This window comes from Vombatus ursinus, unplaced genomic scaffold (assembly GCF_900497805.2).
Source record: "Vombatus ursinus unplaced genomic scaffold, bare-nosed wombat genome assembly UNPS02014791.1, whole genome shotgun sequence".
NCBI lineage: Eukaryota > Metazoa > Chordata > Mammalia > Diprotodontia > Vombatidae > Vombatus > Vombatus ursinus.
Genome location: NW_020954569.1, coordinates 32755181 through 32775972, shown reverse-complemented (window position 1 = coordinate 32775972; position 20792 = coordinate 32755181). Strand labels below are relative to the sequence as shown.

Here is a 20792-nt window from a genome sequence, read left to right as displayed (position 1 = left end):
AGTACAGATGGTAGAAGTGTAGCCTGTGGGTATATAGTTGTTAGTGAAAGAAGTGGGGGAAAAAAGGTTGGAACAATTTGACATGGGAAATAAAAATAAACAAACAACTAGCACTGTATAACTCTTTAGGGTTTGCAAGGTATACTTTTCACAACAATGTGTAGTACAAGTTTTATATTAGCACTCCACTTTTAAATTATTTGCATTTATTTTTCTCTTTATGCATACACAGTAGAATGTAAACTTTTTGAGGACAGGAGCTGTTTTCATTTTTGTCTTTGGTATTCCTGGTGCCTAGCACAATACATGCACATGATGGGTGAATTATATTCATTTCACAAATAAGAAAATTAAACCTGTAAGGTGTTAAATGATTTACCAGTGGTCACACAACTAGCAAGTATGTGAGAGGTGAATGTGGTTAAATCAGTGACGATCTCAGAGTCTCAGTTTCCTCATATATAAAATGAGGTTATTAATTATTATTTTATAATATGTAATATATGATTAATTATTGCCTTTCTCACACAGTGCTTTGAAGAAGCCACTATATGAGCCTTAAAGCATTATGTAAATCTGACTTGTTATGGCAGTTAAGATCTTATATATATCACTTAGGTCTTCTCATCCTCTTACCCCTTCTTCCCTTACTTTCCATCTTCTCTTTTTTCCTTTCTCTTTCTTCTGTTCTTCTTATCTATATCCACTTCTAGCCCATTTATCTCCTAAATTCCTGGTGGTTATTGCTGAAATTCAGACCAATTAGAATTGATACTTATTTATTTCTGTCCCCTGTTCTGTATTTTCCAAATAGCAGAATATTATGATCCTGTATATAAAGTGGTTTAAGCCTAGATGCCATTTAATTTTATCTGTTCAAATGTAAGGATGCATTAATTTTTCCTAATACTAACTCTGCTCTTTTAAAATTTAGATATCTTGTGGGACAACGACTAGTGAATTATGAACGAAAGTCGGGTAAACAAGCCACGTCAACACCATCTCCACAGTCTTCACAAGAATAAAATAGTTGTCTTAAATACCTTGACCTTCCTTTTGCCTTTATGTGTCCTTTTTTGTGGACTCTTCTATATCTGGATAATATTTTTCCCGGTGATCCTCACAGCAGTGTTTTTACTTTAACTTTTTAGAAATTCATATTCTTAGCATTTAGATAGCAGTTGAAGATCTGCTCCTCTATCTGCATCTTCTTCATTTTTCATTGCTGTCTGAGATCTGTATATGTGTAAATAGAAAGTATCCTGACACCCTGAAACCTTGGATTAAACAGAATGTGCATTGTACATCTTTAAACAAAATGTATATTAATTTATTAAATCTAGTTGTCACTTTATTTTGGACCTGCTGTTCTGTTGACAAGAAAAGTGCCACAAAGCAATGGCGCAAAGAGGCAAGACTTTTCAGTGGATTTGGAGCTCATTTTATGGTGTTCCTAATAGTTCTTATTAAATTGATGAATTCTGACTTTCTTGGGTAGAGAGGCCTTACCAAGAACATGAAAAGAAACAAATACAAATCATCAGTGAAGTGTCTGTGGTAAGAAAACATGAACTGTGTGCTTCACTATCAACCTTTTTGAAAGTTATTTTGTATAACACCAAAGCTGTTGTACGTTTTCTACTGCCTGATTTTTTTTCATGTGTCTGTGTTTGTAATATTGTACAGTATCTTGCTGTAGGTAAGGAGTTTATTTTTAATTTTGATAACTTTAATAACCCTAGAGATCAGCATTGAAAGTCAGGTTTTTGTGCTTGTTAAGGGCATGTCTACACTTACCAAAAAAACAAAAACACCAAATCGGGACTTTTTTTTTGTTGTATCCTTTACTCATTTGCATTTGTTGGCAGCAGTGGCCAAAAGTCATACGTCACAAATCTTGTAGAATGACATCATAAACAATACAGTACTGCAACTTTACTGAAGTTAGTACATTTTTGTGGTGTTTTTGCTAATTGTAGATGTGGCTTATTTCCTTAGGCAAAATATGTTGAAGAAGATTATTTGGAAAAATCTAGCCCTGTGAGCTAGCAAATGACTGGGTGGGAATTAGGAAATACATTTCTCTTACTTTTCAAGCAATCATCTCCCCAAATCTCAAAAGCTTTATATGTGAGTGAATGCATTGATTCCCATTAACCAACTAAATTTTATCTAGGAAGAAGCTAGCTGAGCTGGCTTTTTCAAAAGAAATACAAACTGGGTTACATTAGAACCTTGCTAAGAAATCTCACTTTAAAATTAGTTTTCCTTATAACCAAAGCTACAAATTAGAAACTTTACAGGGAGAACTGATGGGCAAATGGGCTGAATATTTTAAATGGTAGTCACTATATTACGTGAAATGATCAACGAGTCTGCCCTTTTTAAAGAAAGGCAGAGTTTACTGTGGTGAGTCACAAATGGTCATAGGAGAATGATCTTTGTAAATTACAGAAAAAATCCATATAGTATTAAAATACATAAACTAAAATCTCCAGTTTTTTAATACAAAAGAACAGCCAAACACAAGCCACCAAATCAAATGCAGCAATTTCTGATAGTTTCATTTATTTGCAGTCATTCTCAGCCACCCCATAGTGAGTGATTATTTTCATTTAAATTTTTATTAAAAACAGTATAGATGGAAGAAGCTTTATGTGGGGTGTAGTATTATAGCATTTCGCACTTTGTAGTACATCTCTGTGTATGCAGATTTCTTCTACTGAATTAAGGAATGTTCAAGCTAAATCTCTGCTCAGTCCTTTTGTCTAATAAAATTTTGCATTTTCTTTGTTCTAAGTACTTGATAAAATCTGTCATGTTAAATTTGTATAGAATTTGCTCTTTAGAAGTAGAAAAAGTTAGACAAGTGAAATTCGATTATTATATTTACCCAAATTCTTTAATGTTTTATTTAATTTAGTGCTAACAAGAATTTAAATTCCTTAATACAAAAGTTAAATGACATATGCATTTGTTTAGCACGGAAGGTCTGGGCAATTTTCCAAGACATTAATAATTGATATTCTCCAGAATTATGTGTTGCTTCATACACTTGTTGGAAAATTTCAGGTAAAACAGAACATGTAAAAAGGCCAAAACAATTTTCCCTCTGATTCACTCATACATATATTACAATCATTAAAGGTAAAATTTGGATTATTTTTACCATAAATTATTTTTGGTTTGAATGTCAGTATTCCTTTAACATTCTATAATATCAAAAGGATATTTTTTACAAAGACAGGATTTGCCACCAATAGTTTGTTGGCATCAAGATTTTTCCTTAACAGTCTTGTGAATATTTACAATCTCTATTGTTGCAGTCATTCATAAAGCTTTTTCCCCCAGTAGTTCAATCTCATACATTTTTCACAGACTGAAACCCCAGTCTTTGAGGAATATTAAAATTTGTTAGGAAAGTAAGGCTTTTTTTGTCCTATTTATTTTAGTATTTTTTTAACAAATTAAAAAAAATTAAAGTTTAGTGTTGACTTAGCATGACCAACTCATTAATTTCATCAGAGGCCATTGTTTATGTCAAGTGCATAGTTGTTCATTGTCAGTAAATTACGAATTTTATTTTAAAATCATCAAGCACTGTTATCTTTTTTTAAAAGCTCAATCTGAGATTATTACTTTCAAAAAGTGCTAATGTGAAGTTTGCTGATTATAGCTAGGATCCAAAAACCTCAAAATGTTTTCTTTAGGTGATTTTTTCTATTACATATATGGAAAAACAGTGGGGATTAAGTGAAAATAAATGTCATTGGACACCTTAATTCCAGATGTAAATGTAGAATAATTTTTATTTTAAAGTTTAATACATCTCTTAAATAATGTAATGATTATTGTCTTGTGTTTTTTTTTTTCACTCCCGTATTGAAATAGTAGAGGCTAATTTTCCCTCAGATGATTTGATTTTATAATATGTACTTTTCTCACACCTAGAAAAGCAGCCATTTAAAAATACAGCTTTTGCATTTGGGTTGAAATGAAGCTTTAAAAAAAAATTTCTGCATTAACAAAATGTTTACAAAAAAACACTGATAAATGCATTTGGCAAATATTGACACATAAAAAGTAAAGTTTTTAGTTTTCTCATATATGTTAATGCTGCATTTTAAATTTATTTGCTAAGGTCAGTTTTATAGTATCAAACTTAGCTATGTTTAAAAGAGATTTTTCATAATGAAAAGTAGAAAGTATCTGTTATATTACTACTTCCATTTATCATGAAAACTGTAGACAAACATGGAAAATATTATCAGAAAGCATGACTAATATAAATTCTTTCAAACTTTTGGTTATATTATTTTATCCTGGTTTGTTATTTTAATCTGATGTTTTCTTTTATAAAAGACTGCAAGCCCATACCTTTCAAGAGTGTCCATAGGGGAATCCTTCCTTTGTATTTCACTTCTAATATTCTGTATTTTTAATATCATGTGATAATTAGACAATGTACCTTTTATTTCTGTGTACTTTTTATATGTGCCTTTCACTTTTTATTTGTCATAAATGTAAACTATTTCCATTCACAGAACCACCATCAATAAAAATGTGAAGAGTGGAATGTCAAGGAGGACCTTTGATAAAAAAAAAAATAGAACATCTGCTATTGCAGAAATCAGATTTTATTTACAATTCACAGATGCAAATGATAGCAGCTATCAAAGCTAATCGCAAGCAAACTTTTTTTTCAGTTTTCATTTGTGTCTGCCTTTTTGTGACCCCATTTGGGGTGTTCTTGGAAAAGATATTCGAATAGTTTGCCATTTCCTTCTCCAGTTCATTTTACAGATAAGGAAACTGAAGCAAACAGGGTTAAGTGACTTGCCCAAGGTCACACAGGTAGGAAGTGTCTTGGGACAGATTTGAAACATCTTTTTTTTTTTTCCTTTTAGGCAATTGGGGTTAAGTGACTTGCCCAGGGTCACACAGCTAGTAAGTGTCAAGTGTTTGGTCTGAGGCCGAATTTGAACTGAGGTCCTCCTGACTTCAGGGCCGGTGCTCTATCCACTGCGCCACCTAGCTGCCCCTTTGGGACAGATTTGAATTCAGGAAGATGAGTCTTCCTGACTCCAAAACTGGCTCTGTATCCATTGTGCCACCTACCTGCCCTAGCAACAAACATACTCTTGTAATTGTTGATATTGTGAGGTAGTTTGTTCAAAGAGCATATAATCTGAAATCAGAAGATCTGAATTTTGAATCCCAGCTTTGCCACTTGCTGACCAGGTGACTTTGGGCAAGTCACTTCAACTTTTCAAACTTCGGTTTCCTTATCTTTAAAATAGGAATAATAATACTTGCCCTGCCAACCTTACAGGTTTGTGTGAGGATCTAGGGATCTCATGTACATGAAGTACTTCACAAATACCAGCATTATTCAACATGTTTATTAAGTATGTACTGTGTGTATAATATGCTATGTATGGGAAGACATGTTACATGTTCCCTCTCAGGAGCTTTTAGCATTTAAAAAGAGAGGACATGTTCTGGGTGCCACATTTTAGGAAGAATATTGATAAGCTGGCAAATGTACAGAGGATGGCAGGTAGGAAGAGTGAAGGGTCTCCAGTTTGTGCCATATGAGGAAGGATGAAAGAACCTGGAGGAGGCTTTAAGGAAACGAGCAGCTAGCTACCTTCAAGTATTTGAAAGGCTATTATATAGAAGATGGATTAAATTTGTTCTATTTGGCCCCAGGGATCAAAACGTGAAGCAATAGGTAGAAATTATAAAGCGGCAAAAGATCCCACAATTTGTTACAGAGAACTGGCATGGGCTGTCGTAGGGTGGTAGTGAATTTCCTGTCAGTGGAGGTCTTTAACCAAAAGTTGGATGATCACTCGTCAGGTATGTATTGGCAAACAGATGAGTCAAATGCTTCGGACGACTTTTTAGAGTGCATTGAACCAGGTTAAAATGTAATTGGGAAATGTTTAACAAAATAAATAAAAGTACAATAAAACTGTTAATTTCTGGTTTTCTAAGTCAATATGCAGCCCACAGGGATCCTTATGTATAGTCTAGTGGTCTTGGCACAGGTTTGTAATTTTATGCACACAGAAAATGGGAATTAGAACAAGAGAAGTTTCAGTAAAGTGAAATAGTCTAGTTCAACCCATACCTGACGGAAAATTGCCTCCAAAACATCCTGAAGTAAGCCCTGCTTGAAGACCTTTTATGAGTAGAAACCCAAACTTATTTCTAAGGCAGCCCATCCCATATATGGATAGCTCTAATTGTTGGGATATATTTCATTACATCAAGTTAAAGTCCACCCTCCTTGTGAAAACTGGAAGAAACACTGTACTTGGACCTATGAGACCTAAATATCAATCTTGTTTCTGCTTCTTACTACCTTTGGGACCTTAGCCAAATCACTTGGACACTCTGGGTCTCAGTTTCCTTATCTGCAAGATAAAGTTGGACTAGATTATCTGAAAAGGCCTCTTTACAGCTCTAGGCCTATAACCTTAGACTTTCACTCACTTATTGTTCCTGGTTCTTCTCTTTGGGGTTGACACAGTAAATCTAGTCAGTTTGAAACATGAGAGCCTTTCAAAAATACTTGATAACTATTGTTCTTCTTCCTCTGAGTTAGACATCCGTAGTTCAGCTTCTGTCTACGTGGCATGGCCCGCATTTCCATCACTATCTTCTTTGCTCTTCTCTGAATGCTTTCCAACTTGTCACTGCCCTTCCTAAAATGTGGCCCTCATAACAGAGTCATCAACTGCTCTGTTCTATAAATTGTGCCTCAGTGCAGCCTATGAGCTGACTTGTTTTGGCTTCTTTGTCACATTATTGATTTATATTGAATTTGTAGTTTACTGAAACTCCGTAAGTCCTTTTCACATAAACTCTTGTGCAGCCATGGCTTCCTCCTCATAAACCTGGAAAGGTGATTTTTTGGAACTCAGAGATAATATGTATTAAATTACATTTACATTCTTCTTATAGGTATACTCTAGCAAACTCAAGTTGAATCCTGATTCTGTAATCAAACATGTTACCTAACTGTACTAGCCTGACATCCGAAAATTTGACAGATATGCTTTGTGTTACACCTTCATTAAAAGGTTGACTTAAATTGTTAAAAATGGGACAGCTAGGTGGCACAATGGATAGAGCACTGGCCCTGGAATCAGGAGGACCTGAGTTCAAATCCAATCTCAGACCAGACACACCACTTCCTACCTGTGTGACCCTGGGCAAGTCACTTAACCCCAATTGCCTTGCCAAAATAAATAAATAAAAATAATCTGTTAAAACAGCATAGGGCAAAGGACAGATCCTTTCCATTAGAGGTCTAAAAACCTACATGTAAAGTTGACGGCTCAGCAGCTATTCTTCAGGATCAGTCATTTAACTAATTCCAAATCCACTGAACTACTATCATCTAGGCTAAATAACGCCATCTCTCCTCATCAGGATCTCCTAGAAAAAGCTGTCAACTTACTGCATTCTTCATCTGCTCATTTTTCAATCCTTTGCAGTCTGGCTTCTGGTATCAGTAAACAGAAATTGCTCTTTCCAAGATTACTAATGTTCAGTTGTATCCAACTCTTTGTGATACCATTTAGGGTTTTCTTAGCAAAGATATTGGAGTGACTTGCCATTTCCTTCTCTAGGTCATTTTACAGATGAGGAACTGATGCAAACAGGGGTAAGTGAATTGCTCAGGGTCACACAGCTAAGTGTTTGATGCCAGATTTGAACTCGGGTCTCTCTGACTTCAGGCCTGCTGCTCTACCATGCCACCTAGCTGCTCTTTTGCTAGTGTATTATTTGCCAAAATTTATTTCCTTTTCTCAGTTCTTATTCTTCTCAAACTCCATTATTTGGTCCTGTTGGCCGCTCCCTCTTAAGTGCTCTACATTCCTTCGATTTTCAGGTCATTGCCCTCTTCCGCTTCTGCCTGACTGGCCACACCTACAGTGAATCATCATAGTGACCTTACCCCCTTTGCATGTGTGTACCGTAGGATCCTATTCTAGCTTCTCTCTTTTTTTGGTTATTTTAACAGCTCCTGTGTATTCAACTATCACTTACTTGCACTTGACTTGTAGATCTTTTCTGTCTTCTGAACTCCAGTCCCACAACACCAAATATTGTACTTCTTCAGCTATCTGTCCCATAATGATCTCAATGTCAACATGTCTAAACCAACTCATTATTTTTGCCCCTCAAAGGGGCTGTTCTATTTCTGGCAAAGGCACCACAATCCTTACAGTCACCTAAGTTATCCTTGGAGTCATATTGACTCTTCCCTAATACTCATTTCTCATATTAAATCAGTTGCCACATCTTACTAATTTTACCGCCATGTCTTTGATATCTGTCATTACTTTCCACTTACACAACTGCCACCTTAGTTAAGCTTTCACCTCTCTCCATGCTATTACCTTTTAACTGGTTTTACAGCTTCCAGTCTCCCCTTTCCAATCCATCCGCCACTCAGTTCCTAAATTAGTATTTCTACAGCATTGTTTTAATAATATCTCTTCCCTACTCAACTTCCAGTCGCTCCCTTTTACCTTAGTTCTTAATGGTTAGACTTTTAGTTGTCCATTCCAGGCTTATTGTACATGCTTTTCCTTCATGCACTACAACATTCTTGCCAAGTTGACCTTGTGGCTTTCTGCATGATACATTGCAGGTAGGTCCTGTAACTATACCTTTGCACAGGCTTTCCTGTATGCCTAGAGAATGCACTTCTCACCTCCATCTCATAGAACTCATAATTTCCTTCAAAGTTCCACTGAAGTCCACACGTAGGAATCTTATCCCAATCCCACTGTTAGTGCCTTAACTTTTCATACACACCCCAATTTTTTTGTATATAGTTTTATGTGTACATATTTTCTGCACTATAAATTCTTGCTTAATCTGTGTGTTTCCCCATTACTTAACATAGTGCCAGGTACTTGATGGTAGTGTCAAACTCAAATAGAAAAAGATCTCTGCAAGGTGCATATTCACTTAGCCATATCCCTACCATGAATCCTTTCCCATCAAAAAATCAATGATGTAGATGAAACATCTTGAAATGATTGAAGAAACAAAAGTCGGATCTTCAGAGCATATCAGTTTATTAAGCAATGCATGGCAATTGCCCAACAAACTGGGACCAGATCTCAGCTTAGGCCTGAACCCCAAATACAAGGGGAGGCAGACTTTTATACACTAAAAACAATCAAGACCAATTAATTAAAAGGAAACAATACATCAGGTAATATGATTTCTAATTGGATGGATGATTAGGGACTTTCCAAGTTGGAAGGGGGAAAGCAAACAGGTACAATTCCTTGAAATTGGAAAAGGTGTCCTCTTGTTGCCTCCAAGTGTCTGTGAACAATCAACACAGAAACAATAACTGATTGATCAGTACAGGGCCAGTTTTCAGACAGGACATATGGGTTGCTCAAGATGTATAATTGTGAGAAAACCTGCATAAATCTTTGGATCTGACTAGGTTTCTGGTCAGCATAACCTGGGTTCTTAGTTAATGGTCTCTAAATAGCAGGTAGAGGTGGTCCAGTTTACTAGGGCTAGGTTCAAATGGGACAATAAGGTTCTCTCCCAATTTCCACAATTTAACAAACTTTTCTTACAAGACAGAATTTGGATTAGACCCATACTTGAAGAGAAAAGGAACTGAGCTGAGTCACGAGATGGAGTCAATATTGTTGACTTAATTCCCACAATTAACCACCTTGCTGTCCTAATCCCCTCAGTTTTCTCATCTATAAAGTCTGATTTGGTTCCCATGTGTTAGGATCTATGCTCCACCCAATTTTTTATTTTTACTCTTCACATCTCTACACATGAGGCTATGAGTTTTTCATTTTTTGTTTTTTACTTTTTTATTAATTTATTTTGAATTATCAACAATCACTTCCATAAGCTTTTGAGTTTTAAATTTTTCTCCCCAAACTTCCCCACCTCTCTCCCTAAGATGGCGTGCAATGTGATATAGGTTATACATATACATTCCTATTAAACATTTCACATTAGTGATGTTGTAAGTAAGAATTAGAACCAATAAGAGGAACCACCAGAAAGAGGAAACAAAACACAACAGAAGAAAAAAAAATAGTAAATAGTATCTTCCATCTTCATTCAAACTCCATAGTTCTTTCTACTTTGTGGATAGCATTTTCCATCACGAGGCCTTTGGAGATGTCTTAGATCCTTGTATCCATATTAGTCGTCACACAACGTGGCTGTTATTGTGTACAACGTTCTCCTGGTTCTGCTCACTTCACTCAGCTTCAGGCCATACAAGTCTTTCCAGGAGGCTATGAGTTTTATTGCTGGTTTTCTTACTGGATTTTTGTTTTTTACTAATGATATTCTTCCTATTTCGTACCTAGTGCTCTCTATGGTATCTGGCTTGGTAGGCAAATGTGAGCAGTTTTCTCTTTACCTTTCCCTTTTAAGTTTAAAGCCCTCTAGATTTTCAAGACTCCAGGCAAATATACATTTTACCATTGTTAATTTCACTCCATCCCAGGTCAGAGGCCGATTTTTTTTTTGTTTTAATTTGTTACCAATCAAAAATTACAATTTATTATATATTTGCTACACTTGGTCTACAAAGAAAAAAATCAGTCCAGGATATCAAGAAGGTCCATGGCAAGTGAACTGAGTTCAGTAGGATAGACCTTGCCATTAAAAGACGGAAAATTCTGTATCATGGAGGATTCAGATAGTGGAAATAAGTGTTCATAGTCAAGTGGGGCAGAGTTAAAGTCCTGGAAAAGGTGACTTCTCTGAAGACTTTAGATAGGTGTAACCCTAATGGTCTGGAATTCCATATTTCTATTCATGTGGCCTCTAAGGTCAGTCATGGGGGTACTTGCACTTCTACCTCATGTTTCTCTTACCCTTCAGTCTGGACATTTACTTCTACATTGTAGTATAATCTGAGTTGGAGTATAGGTTAAAATAGGACCAGTAATTCTACAATATTATAGCCAGCCAGCCAACCAACTGAATTAACATCACTTTCCCCCATGCTTTCAACTACAATATTTTACAAAACAAAACTCAAGATACATGGTCTGTTCTTTTTTCGAAGTATCACTAAAACCATATTTTCTCTTGACATATGATCTGCTTTGGAAATCCCGGAGCATCTGCTTATAGAAAGTATGTTATACAACCATTTCTACAACTAAGCAGTGTCTCCACTTCTTCCTTTTGAAATTTGAGGAAAAAATTGCAAGAAGCACTGAATCTTATTGAATCTTCAGGTCATCCTAATCTGGAGCTTTCCCATACCCACATATAGTACTTGTGCCCACTATCTCCCGCTTCTAAGAGTCCATTATTCCATTGTTTTAAGCCAACCCATTATCCAGAACAGAGGTCCAAATCACATTGTCAGACATACTCTTAGTCAGAAGTTCGCTTGCTAAATCTACCTGAAACTCCTAATTTTGATTGGAAATAGTTCAGTGAAAATACTCCCTCCAAGGCCCCAAGATTTCATACCTTTCAAGGGGTACTTTATAGGTTCCTTCTGGTAGTATCCTTTGTGGGACACTGAAAAAACCTGGAATCCACCTCCACTCCACAACTCACCCTGAAGTGGTCCATCTATTTTTTTTAAAGAAAATTTTTTTTTTCAGTTAAAAAAAAACAAAAAACCAACTCAGGCTCTCCACACCTTAATTGTTAGCCTTGAATGTTATATTAAAGTGTTGGTCTTTAGAAGACAATGGGGAACCATTAATAGTTTCTTGGCAATGTAGGGATGTTCATACTTTGTACTAAGATCTACTAGTCTCCCAGTGATATGTAGGATATATTATAGCAGTAAGGTAATATAATTTCTTATTTGAGATAAGAGATTCTGTTAGAAAGGCTATTGCTAGTTCAACAGAGGTAAAGAAGGCCTAAACAACAGATATGAGAGGTTGCAGAGGTAGAATTGATAGGACATGGCATTTTCCTTGAACGTGCAAGTCAAAGAAAAAAGGGAAGTAAAAAAAAAATGAAGTTATTGACCTGAATCACTGAGAATTACAGCGCCAGTAACAACGAAAAGGAACACAATGAAGAAAGGATGACATTTAATTTTCAGACAAATTGAGTTTTAGGTGTTAGTGGGATGTAGCAGTTGGGAATGTGTTTGAAACTTGGGGATGAGGTCAGGCCTAGAGAGAAGATTTCAGTGAATGAGCTATCACCTAGAGAGATGTGTGTGGCTAAGGGCAGAGCCTTACAGTGGTATCTTAGAAACCAAATTAAATTAACTAAAATTTTAGCTCTAGATTTTTTTTTTTGGTTGTTATTTTGGTGTGTGACTATGCTTCATTAACAAATTTTTCCTTGGTGCAAAGAGCTTCAGTTTCACATCATCAACGTAGTGCATCATTGGACATTTTAGACACCACTATTCTTCCAATCTCCCAGGTTCATAATGTTGTCATTTTTCTTTATTCTTCACTCTCATTAACCCCAAATATGCAGTAAGTTGCCAAATCTTGTCATTTCTATCTCTAGATTAGAGATGTTTTTTTTTTACCTAAGTTCAACAAGACACACACACACACACACACACACACACACTCACACTTTAGACTGCCACATTAGTTCAAATCCTGGTCATTTCTTGTCTAGACTACTGTAATGGATTCCTAGTTATTTTCCCTGACTCAAGCCTCTTCCTCACTCCAATCTCCACAAAGCTTCCAAAATGATTTTTCAGTGCATCTGACCAGGCCACTCCTCTACTCAATAAACTACAATATTCCAGTATTACCTCTAGAACATAAACTTGTTTTGGTCTTCCAAATTCATTAGACATTACTCCCCTTTCTTCACTCTATGCCCCAGTTACACACTATCCTCTCTCTTATCTTAATGCCTTTGCACTGGCAGCCCTTGGGAAAACACTCTTCTCCCCCACTCTCCTTTCACAGAATACCTTCCTTCAAGTACTTTCTACTTGAAGACTTTCTTGATCCCATCAACTACTAGTGCCCTACCTATCTTGTATGTATTTTGTATTTATTCTGTATATATTTGTTATTCTGTATAAACTTATATGTGTACAGGTTGTTTCCCCTAATAGAATGCTAGGTCTTTGAAAGTGATTACATTATTTTGTATTTGTATCAGCAGTGTCCAACACATAGTAGATGGTCAATAAATGCTTACTGATTACAGGAATTTTGAAGATTAGACAGTTTTATGGAGAAAATTCAAACTTCCCAATTTCACATCAGTATTTTAAATGTAAAATGTTCCTATTTTAAATATAAGTAAGCTAAGGCTAAATATTATTAGGTGTCAGGTATGTTCCATTCATTTGGACCAAGCAAAAAAGATGAACAGAATTAACTTATCTAAGTTGAAGCACATGGCCTCTCTTAAATGATCAGACAGCTATTTTAAAATATCCCTAGCTTACCCCTATTAATAAAAGCCACCAGTCATTTATTCATTCAAGTAACATTTATTAGGAACCTACTAAGTGTCTTGCACTGTCTCTTGTGGCTGGGAATACAAAGACACTCCCATCCCCAAAAGTCCTTATCCTTCAGAAAAAGTTATTCTGGGGGTTCTGCTTAATTAAACGTTGCAAATTACTATTAGTCCACAAATTGTTTACATAACATTGGGTCCCCAGGCTAAAAGTGTTAGTACAATAAATTAAATCAGCATTCTTTTCAACTTCCCTGACACAAACTGTTCTCATTGGGTTCACTTGATAACCTGCTCCTTCCAAAGCTTGTCTTTTGGACCAGACCTGTGATTCCGTCATTGTTACAGAGCTCCCGAAGAACTGTACGATCTTAAGAGTTGTTGGGGGAACAATGACTTGTTAAATGACTTGTCCAGGGTCACACAGCCAGCATAGGTGTCGGAAGCAAGCCGTTAACCGAGACTTTCCCGAGCCCGAGGCCGCCCAGCCCTCATCCGCCCCCGCTCAAGGTCACCCCTTTCCAAAGACCGAAGCGCGTAAATTTGAGGTGCAACCAGAGTTCGGGGTAAATACAGAGTGCGATAAACCCGCCCCCTACTCCGCCTGCTAATGGTAGGTGTACACACCATCTTCATTATCTCGGCCGACCTCCGCAGGAAGCTGGTGCTCCCCCGTGGCCCCCCGAAACAGGCGAACCCCCCCACCCCAGTCTCCTCCGCCCGGCCCCTCCCGTCTGTGCGCGTGCGCAGTGGGATGGGGGGAGGCGCCCCGAGCGAGAGTCCCCGTTGCCTGGATACGGCGCGAAACAATCGCGACTCTAGACCGTGACCGGGGGCCGGGTTTGGGGGGGTGGTCTCGAGGGTCCGCCGTTGGTCCTCATTTCCAGTGGATCAGGAGGAGCCGGTAAGAGTTACCCCAACACCCCCGGTCCTCCGGATGAGTCCGAGCGCCGCAGCCTGACGTCCCTGTGCCGCGGAGCCCCCCATTCCCGGGGAGGAGGAGGCTCCCCCGGACCTCGAGCCAGTAGGGGAGCACCTGCGGGTCCCGGCCTTCGCAGAGCCGGAGAGGTTGGGGGCAGTAATTAATGTTCAGTAGTTTTCAGTTGTGTCCGACTCTTCCTGACCGCATTTGAGGTTTTCTTGGAAAAGATACTGGAGCGGTTTGCCATTTCCTTTTTCAGCTCATTTTACAGATAAGGAAACTGAGCAAACGGTTAGGTGACTTGTCTAGAGTCACACAGCTAGTGTCAGAGGCCGGATCTGAACTCAGGAAGATGAGTCTGCCTGACTCCAGGTTGGGCGGTGGGGAGGCTTTAAAAAAAAAAAAAGTACTAAGCTCTATCCTCTCCCTACTGAGTGGTTTAAAATCCTGCTTTTTGTGATTCCTACCTTCCTTCCTCCCCTCCCCAAATGCCTAGGAACCTTTGCTTTGCAGCTCCCTCCCTGTCCTCCCCCCCCCAAAAAAAGTCTCTCCCCGAAAGACCTCAGGATAACTAAATCACACTGGTAAATATGATCCTCCTTTTACAGCATGTAGAGCAGTGAGCCTCTTAACTATCTCCGTAGAACATCTTGTTTTATTTTTCTTTTCAAGCTCGGGTTGCTAAACTCCTGAAGAATCATGCCTCTTCCAGATACTATGTTCTGCGCCCAGCAGATTCATATACCCCCAGAACTTCCAGATATCTTGAAACAGTTCACCAAAGCTGCCATTAGAACTCAGCCAACCGATGTGTTACAGTGGTCTGCAGGGTAAGCCCGTCACCTCTAGAGACGCCTAAACGCCTCTGCTTGCTTGGCTTGGGGTTTTGTTTGAAATCCTTAATGTTTCAACAAAGGAACTCTCAAGTCCTGTTAAGAAATGGTTACTGTGCAACATGTTGTAACTGTTTTCTTTTGTAAAAGTTATTTTTAGTGAAAAAGAGTTTTTATTCCCCCAAGGAATAGGATTTTTCTCTGGAAAGGAACTGTTCACAATTTTGAGGCGACAGAGATGTCTAACATTCTGCCTGTGATTGGTCCTCCCGAACTCGTGCTAAGAGAGACTCCTCCCTGATTGGCTACTCCATTGTCGGGTCTATGTGTGATGGGAAGTGATTGGAGGAGAGCTCGAAAAGAGAAATTTACAAACCCACAGAATGTTAAGACCGTCTAAGCTCAAGTAACTTTGTGACGAGTTCTTGAAGTTTTGTGGGGTGGGAGGATATTTATGTACAATAATGATATTATAATAAGCCTCTCTCCACATCAAAAGTTCACCTTAGAACGTGTCCTTCTTTACTTTACTGCACAAGCATCCACTTAGTCTGGGATTTAGTGGTCAAACATCCTGCTCAATGTCCTGTTCGTGCTGCTTTCTGATTGGCTGGCTATTGTGCACTTGTCTAAATCTAGATGAACGTGGTTGACAGAACTGCTGTTCTAGTGAGACAGTGAGGCATATAAAGAAGTTGGAATATTGGGGGTGGGCGCAGTGGCTAGATTGGGGGTTGGGGCAGTTGCCATCAAACGGATAATGCTAAATCACTAGATCAAAATCTGTTCCCTTAACAGGAAGCGCGTTTTTCTTCATATCCAAGAAGCACTGTGATCAATGCTTTTTGATTTATATTGACTAAACTTTTTTTTTGTTCTTTTTATTATAATACCTCATTTTATTCATCTGTAAGATGGGAACTGAAGAATTTCTAATTGGTACTATGTATGTATATGGTTTAAACCTCATTTTAGTTTTGAAGGGGTACTTTATGCTTTCACTAGTGTAGGTAATTAGACAAGCAATAATTTACAGTCTTAGAGAGTTGGGGGAGGGGAGGGGTGGGTGTTAAAGACATGGTTCAGAGACAGGACTTGAACCCAGGTTTTTCTAACATCAAGGCAAAGACCTTTTATCCATTTATGCTAACTAGCTCTCAAACCTTCTAAAAGTTTATATAAATTATGTATTCCAAGGATTATTACCTAGTTTTACCCCCTTATCCAAAGACTTATATTTTCTTGATTCTATTGATTGTGTTCAGCAGCACTTAAAGATAAATAAACCTCTTTTCAAGTTTAACTTTAATTTCAAATGTAAAATTAAGAAACTTATCATAATGATTCTTAACACTAACATCTTTTAAGCACAGTTTTAGTTTTGAAGTGAACTTCAAAAACTTAAAATAGTATTACTCTGTGGCCAGTTCCAGACAGAAGCTTGTAACATAAAAGTGTCTTAGATGATGGAGAATCAAAACAATTTTAATTCCTTTCCATCAGCCAAGTTTGCCTATCCTATTTAAAAGTACTTCCCAGAAAAGTTAGTTTCAGTTTCAGTTTATTTTTCATTAAAATTGTAGCATTTTGCCTTTTTTAGTTTTGTCCTCTGTTCTTCCACTAAAATTAATTTTTAATGAAAGATGTGTAAAATTCCTATCAGTAGTGGAGAAAAGTCATTTTATCTTATTGTTTCTTTTACAATTTATCAATTTTTAGTTTTTAACATTCACTTCCATAAGATTTTGAGTTTTAAATTTTCTTCCCCTGCCTCTCCTTTCCCTTCCCCAAGATGTCATGCAATCTGATATAGGCTCTACTTATACATTCATATTAAACATATTTTCACATTAGTCATGATGTAAAGAAGAATTAGAACTGATGGAAGGAACCACCAGAAAGAAGAAACAAAACAAAACAACAAAAGAAAAGGAGAGCAAATAGTATGCTTCCATCTGCATTCAGACTCCAAAGTTCTTTCTCTGGATGTGGATAGCATTTTCCATCATGAGTCTTTTGGAGATATCTTAGATCCTTGCGTTGCTGAGAAGAGCAAAGTCTATCAAAGTTAGTCATTGCACAATGTGACTGTTACTGTGTACAGTGTTCTGGTTCTGCTCATTTTACTCAGCATCAGTTCATATAAGTCTTTCCAGGTTTTTCTGAGGTCTGCCTGCTCATCATTTCTTACAGCATAACAGTATTCCATTACATTCATGTACCACAACTTGTTCAGCTATTCCCCAGTTGATGGACATCCTCTCAATGTCCAGTTCTTTGCCACCACAAAAAGAGCTGCTATAAATATTTTTGTACATGTGGGTCCTTTTCCCATTTTTATGATCTCTTTGGGATACAGACCTAGAAATGGTATTGCTGGGTCAAAGGGTATGTACATTTTTATGGCCCTTTGGGCATAGTTCCAAATTGCTCTCTAAAATGGTTGTTTCGGTTCACGACTCCACCAGCAATGCATTAGTGTTCCAAATTTTTCCACATCTTCTCCAGATATTTATCCTTTTCCTGTTTTGTCATATTAGCTAATCTAATAGGTGTGATGTGGTGCCTCAGAGTTGTTTTGATTTGCATTTTTCTCATCAATAGTGATTTAGAGCATTTTGGAAAAAGTTATTTTAAAAGTTTTGTGTGTGTGTGTGTGTGTGTGTGTGTGTATGATGTAATATTACATCACCTTGGAGTCTATTATTTTAGGTAATGTCATTGTGAGGTATGGTTGACTAAAGGACTCATATCTCACAACACTCCTGAAGCTTTGGTTGATGGGTTGGTGAAGTAATAAAAGATGGGTTTTGATGTATTTGCTGATACATCATAGAGAATAATACCTGAGTATAAAAAAGTGTATAACTGCTAGTATTGCAGATGTCATTGGTGATGGATTTTACAAGTTATGTTAGGTAAAATCTATGAAACAGAAGAAAGCATAAATAAAAACATCATGATACAAAAATAGGCCAACATCTTTAAATCATCTTTGTAAATAGAATTTTTCAGGCCCTAAGATATTAAAAAATAATTTTGACCACAAATTCTTAAATAAACTCTACTTATTTACCAATGTTAATCTTTTTCATTCCTTCTATTGGAGTCAGAAGACCTAAGGTTGTGGCTTGGCCCTGCCATTTACCTGGATAACCTTGGTTAAATCATTTTACTCTTCTATAAAAATGGAAGTGTTTTAATTCCTCCTAATGCTCCTTGTATTATAAGGATTCAATGGTCACAAGAGCTATTAGGAGAAAAAATAGAATTCTATATGATTGTAAGTCTGTTACCTGAATTCCGTGAGGTTTTTTTGTCTGGGCCATATAGCAAGATAATGTTATTTCATACATGAGTACTTTTAAGTCTCTTTTCAAGATAGTGCTGAAATGAATTAGGTTCAAGAAATCAGTTACATTTGTTACATGTACCAAAGGGCAGCAAAGAAGCCATCCTGTCTGCACACACTTAGTCTTAGCCAGTGTTATGACCACCTCTTAACTACTCATCCTCTTCCCTAGAGCTTGGCAACCAGTTTCCCAGTTGGCTGAGTTTGTGTTAGTTCTTTGAGTCCATTGAGAAAAGTTTAAAACTTCTGAGTCCCTATTTGTTTTAGAAAGGAAGAATGAAGGGGATTGATGGGAAATGGTAGAGAATTGTGATTGTTGGGGAGTGAGGAACGGGCAAGTAGATTAAAATGTTTTTCTTCAGACCCAGGTGGTAGCATCCAGCCTTATGATTATCACTAGTTCATTAACAGGAAACCTGCTTGATTTGGGGATACTATGAAATGAAAATGATAAAAATAGGAAACCTGCCATTAATATATTAGTATTAAAAAAAAACTTCATGAAAGGGTGAAAAGAGGAGAAATTCAACAAAATGAGAAATTCAGAACAACAGTGCAACCACTCGAGAGCCCAGACTAACTAGACTTGATGCTTTAGATCAGGGCTTCTTAAACTTTTTTCCACTGTCGATCTCTTTTCCAGTATGGCAGCGTGTTGGGGATGCATGGCCTGAGGGCACATACAGTGCAAAGTGTCTGCAGTGAAATTGTATAATGCAACGGGGTAAGCACTGCCAGAAACACCTTGGATTCATTCCGTGTTTGATTTTGAATTGTTTTTTGGTCGTTGCACATTCAGAAACCTTTTACTGTTGCCACATTTTTTCGTGCTCCCATATAGGGTTGAGACCCACAGTTTAAGAAGCACTGCTTTAGATAACGAATGTCAAATAGGTGACCTGTTAGCCATATGAGGCCCATGAAACTCCTGAGTATAGCCTGAAGCACATTAAACTGTAATCGGAAAATATTTAATGAAATAAATAAAAATGCAATGAAACATAGATAATATTACATTTTTAAATGTCAGTATGTGGTCAGTAGGGATCCTTATGTACACTTTAGTGGCTTCTATTTCTATTTTAGTTTAACACCACTGCTTTAGATTGATGTAGAGCCTGGATGAAAAGTTTTAGTTACATTTTTAGCTAACAATGCATTCATTCATGTCTTACCTTTTTAGAAGCACTCACAAAATTATTTTAAGAAACTAACTCATTTATATTATAAATATTGATCTAAGATCCTTCTTTACTGTTAGGTATTTTTCAGCTTTGTCAAGAGGGGATCCCCTTCCTGTGAAGGAGAGAGTTGAACTGCCAGTGGCTACCCAAAAAACAGATACAGGATTGACAAGAGGACTCCTTAAAGTTTTACACAAGCAGGTACAAAAAACCTGTTTTATCCAACCAACAACTAAGTAGTGCCCCTGCCCCAACACTTTTTTTTAACCTATATAATGGAGTAGCATCTTTGTACTGTAGTTCTAATACTATTTCTATAGTTTAATTTTCTAGTTCTTCAAACCAAATCCACCTAAGTGTACTATAAGTGATTGACGCCATCCAGAAACATTAATGAATTCTGTTTTCACATCCAACAAATTTTGAAAGTTTATTTGAAGAGGAAGCATATGTAATTAATATAAAATTACCTCCTGTGCTTCAAGTTTATATGATTCACCATTAGGTTCCCCTGAGTAGGATTACTCATTATCATCTAAATCTTAATATTGCCATTAGTTCATGTACTGGATACTCTTTTTTTTTATTCAGTGGTTTTTCTATGAATAAAGTTACAACTCATCTTCTAAATTATTTATTCCCTTAAACTTTTGAACCATGTTTCCAATGTTGACTAAAATAAATGTAGCACATTTAAAAGGAAGTTGTTCAGTACTGTAGTCTCTAAAGTTGAAATGTTCTGATCTTTATTTTTGTCAGAGGTGATCTTAAAAAGCTCTTCCAATTATTTTTTTCTCCTAGGAAGTGAAAATGGTTTTAATGCCTCATAGATAAGAGTAAGGTTGTATGTAACCCATGTGGCACAGTACCTTGCCAAGTTCTCTGGGTTTTACACAGACTAAATGCAATCTTGGGAGTGGACCTCAAAAATCACATTTCTTCTGAAAATGTTTCCCCCCCCACCATCCATCTAATCAGGAAAAGTACCATCTCCTTTAGGACCACTACTTTGGGAAACTTTGGCATATGGTCCTCAATCTGTTTTTGGAGGT

At 37.0% G+C, this 20792-nt stretch overlaps 2 protein-coding genes across 2 annotated transcripts in view; both read left to right on the top strand.

Annotated features, from left to right (window-relative positions):
* The window catches only part of MARCH6 (membrane associated ring-CH-type finger 6), an 87077-nt gene extending 85723 nt beyond the window's left edge, over window positions 1-1354 (top strand). Inside the window, exon 26 of the mRNA XM_027868850.1 lies at window positions 935-1354. Within this exon, the coding sequence (XP_027724651.1) occupies window positions 935-1025 (91 nt within the window). The 3' untranslated portion in view covers window positions 1026-1354. The remainder of the gene's footprint in view (window positions 1-934) is intronic.
* Window positions 1355-14277: 12923 nt separating this feature from the next.
* ROPN1L (rhophilin associated tail protein 1 like) overlaps window positions 14278-20792 on the top strand; it is a 35287-nt gene continuing 28772 nt past the window's right edge. The window contains exons 1-3 of the mRNA XM_027869129.1: window positions 14278-14353; window positions 15044-15201; window positions 19818-19941. Of these exons, the coding sequence (XP_027724930.1) occupies window positions 15071-15201; window positions 19818-19941 (255 nt within the window). The 5' untranslated portion in view covers window positions 14278-14353; window positions 15044-15070. The remainder of the gene's footprint in view (window positions 14354-15043; window positions 15202-19817; window positions 19942-20792) is intronic.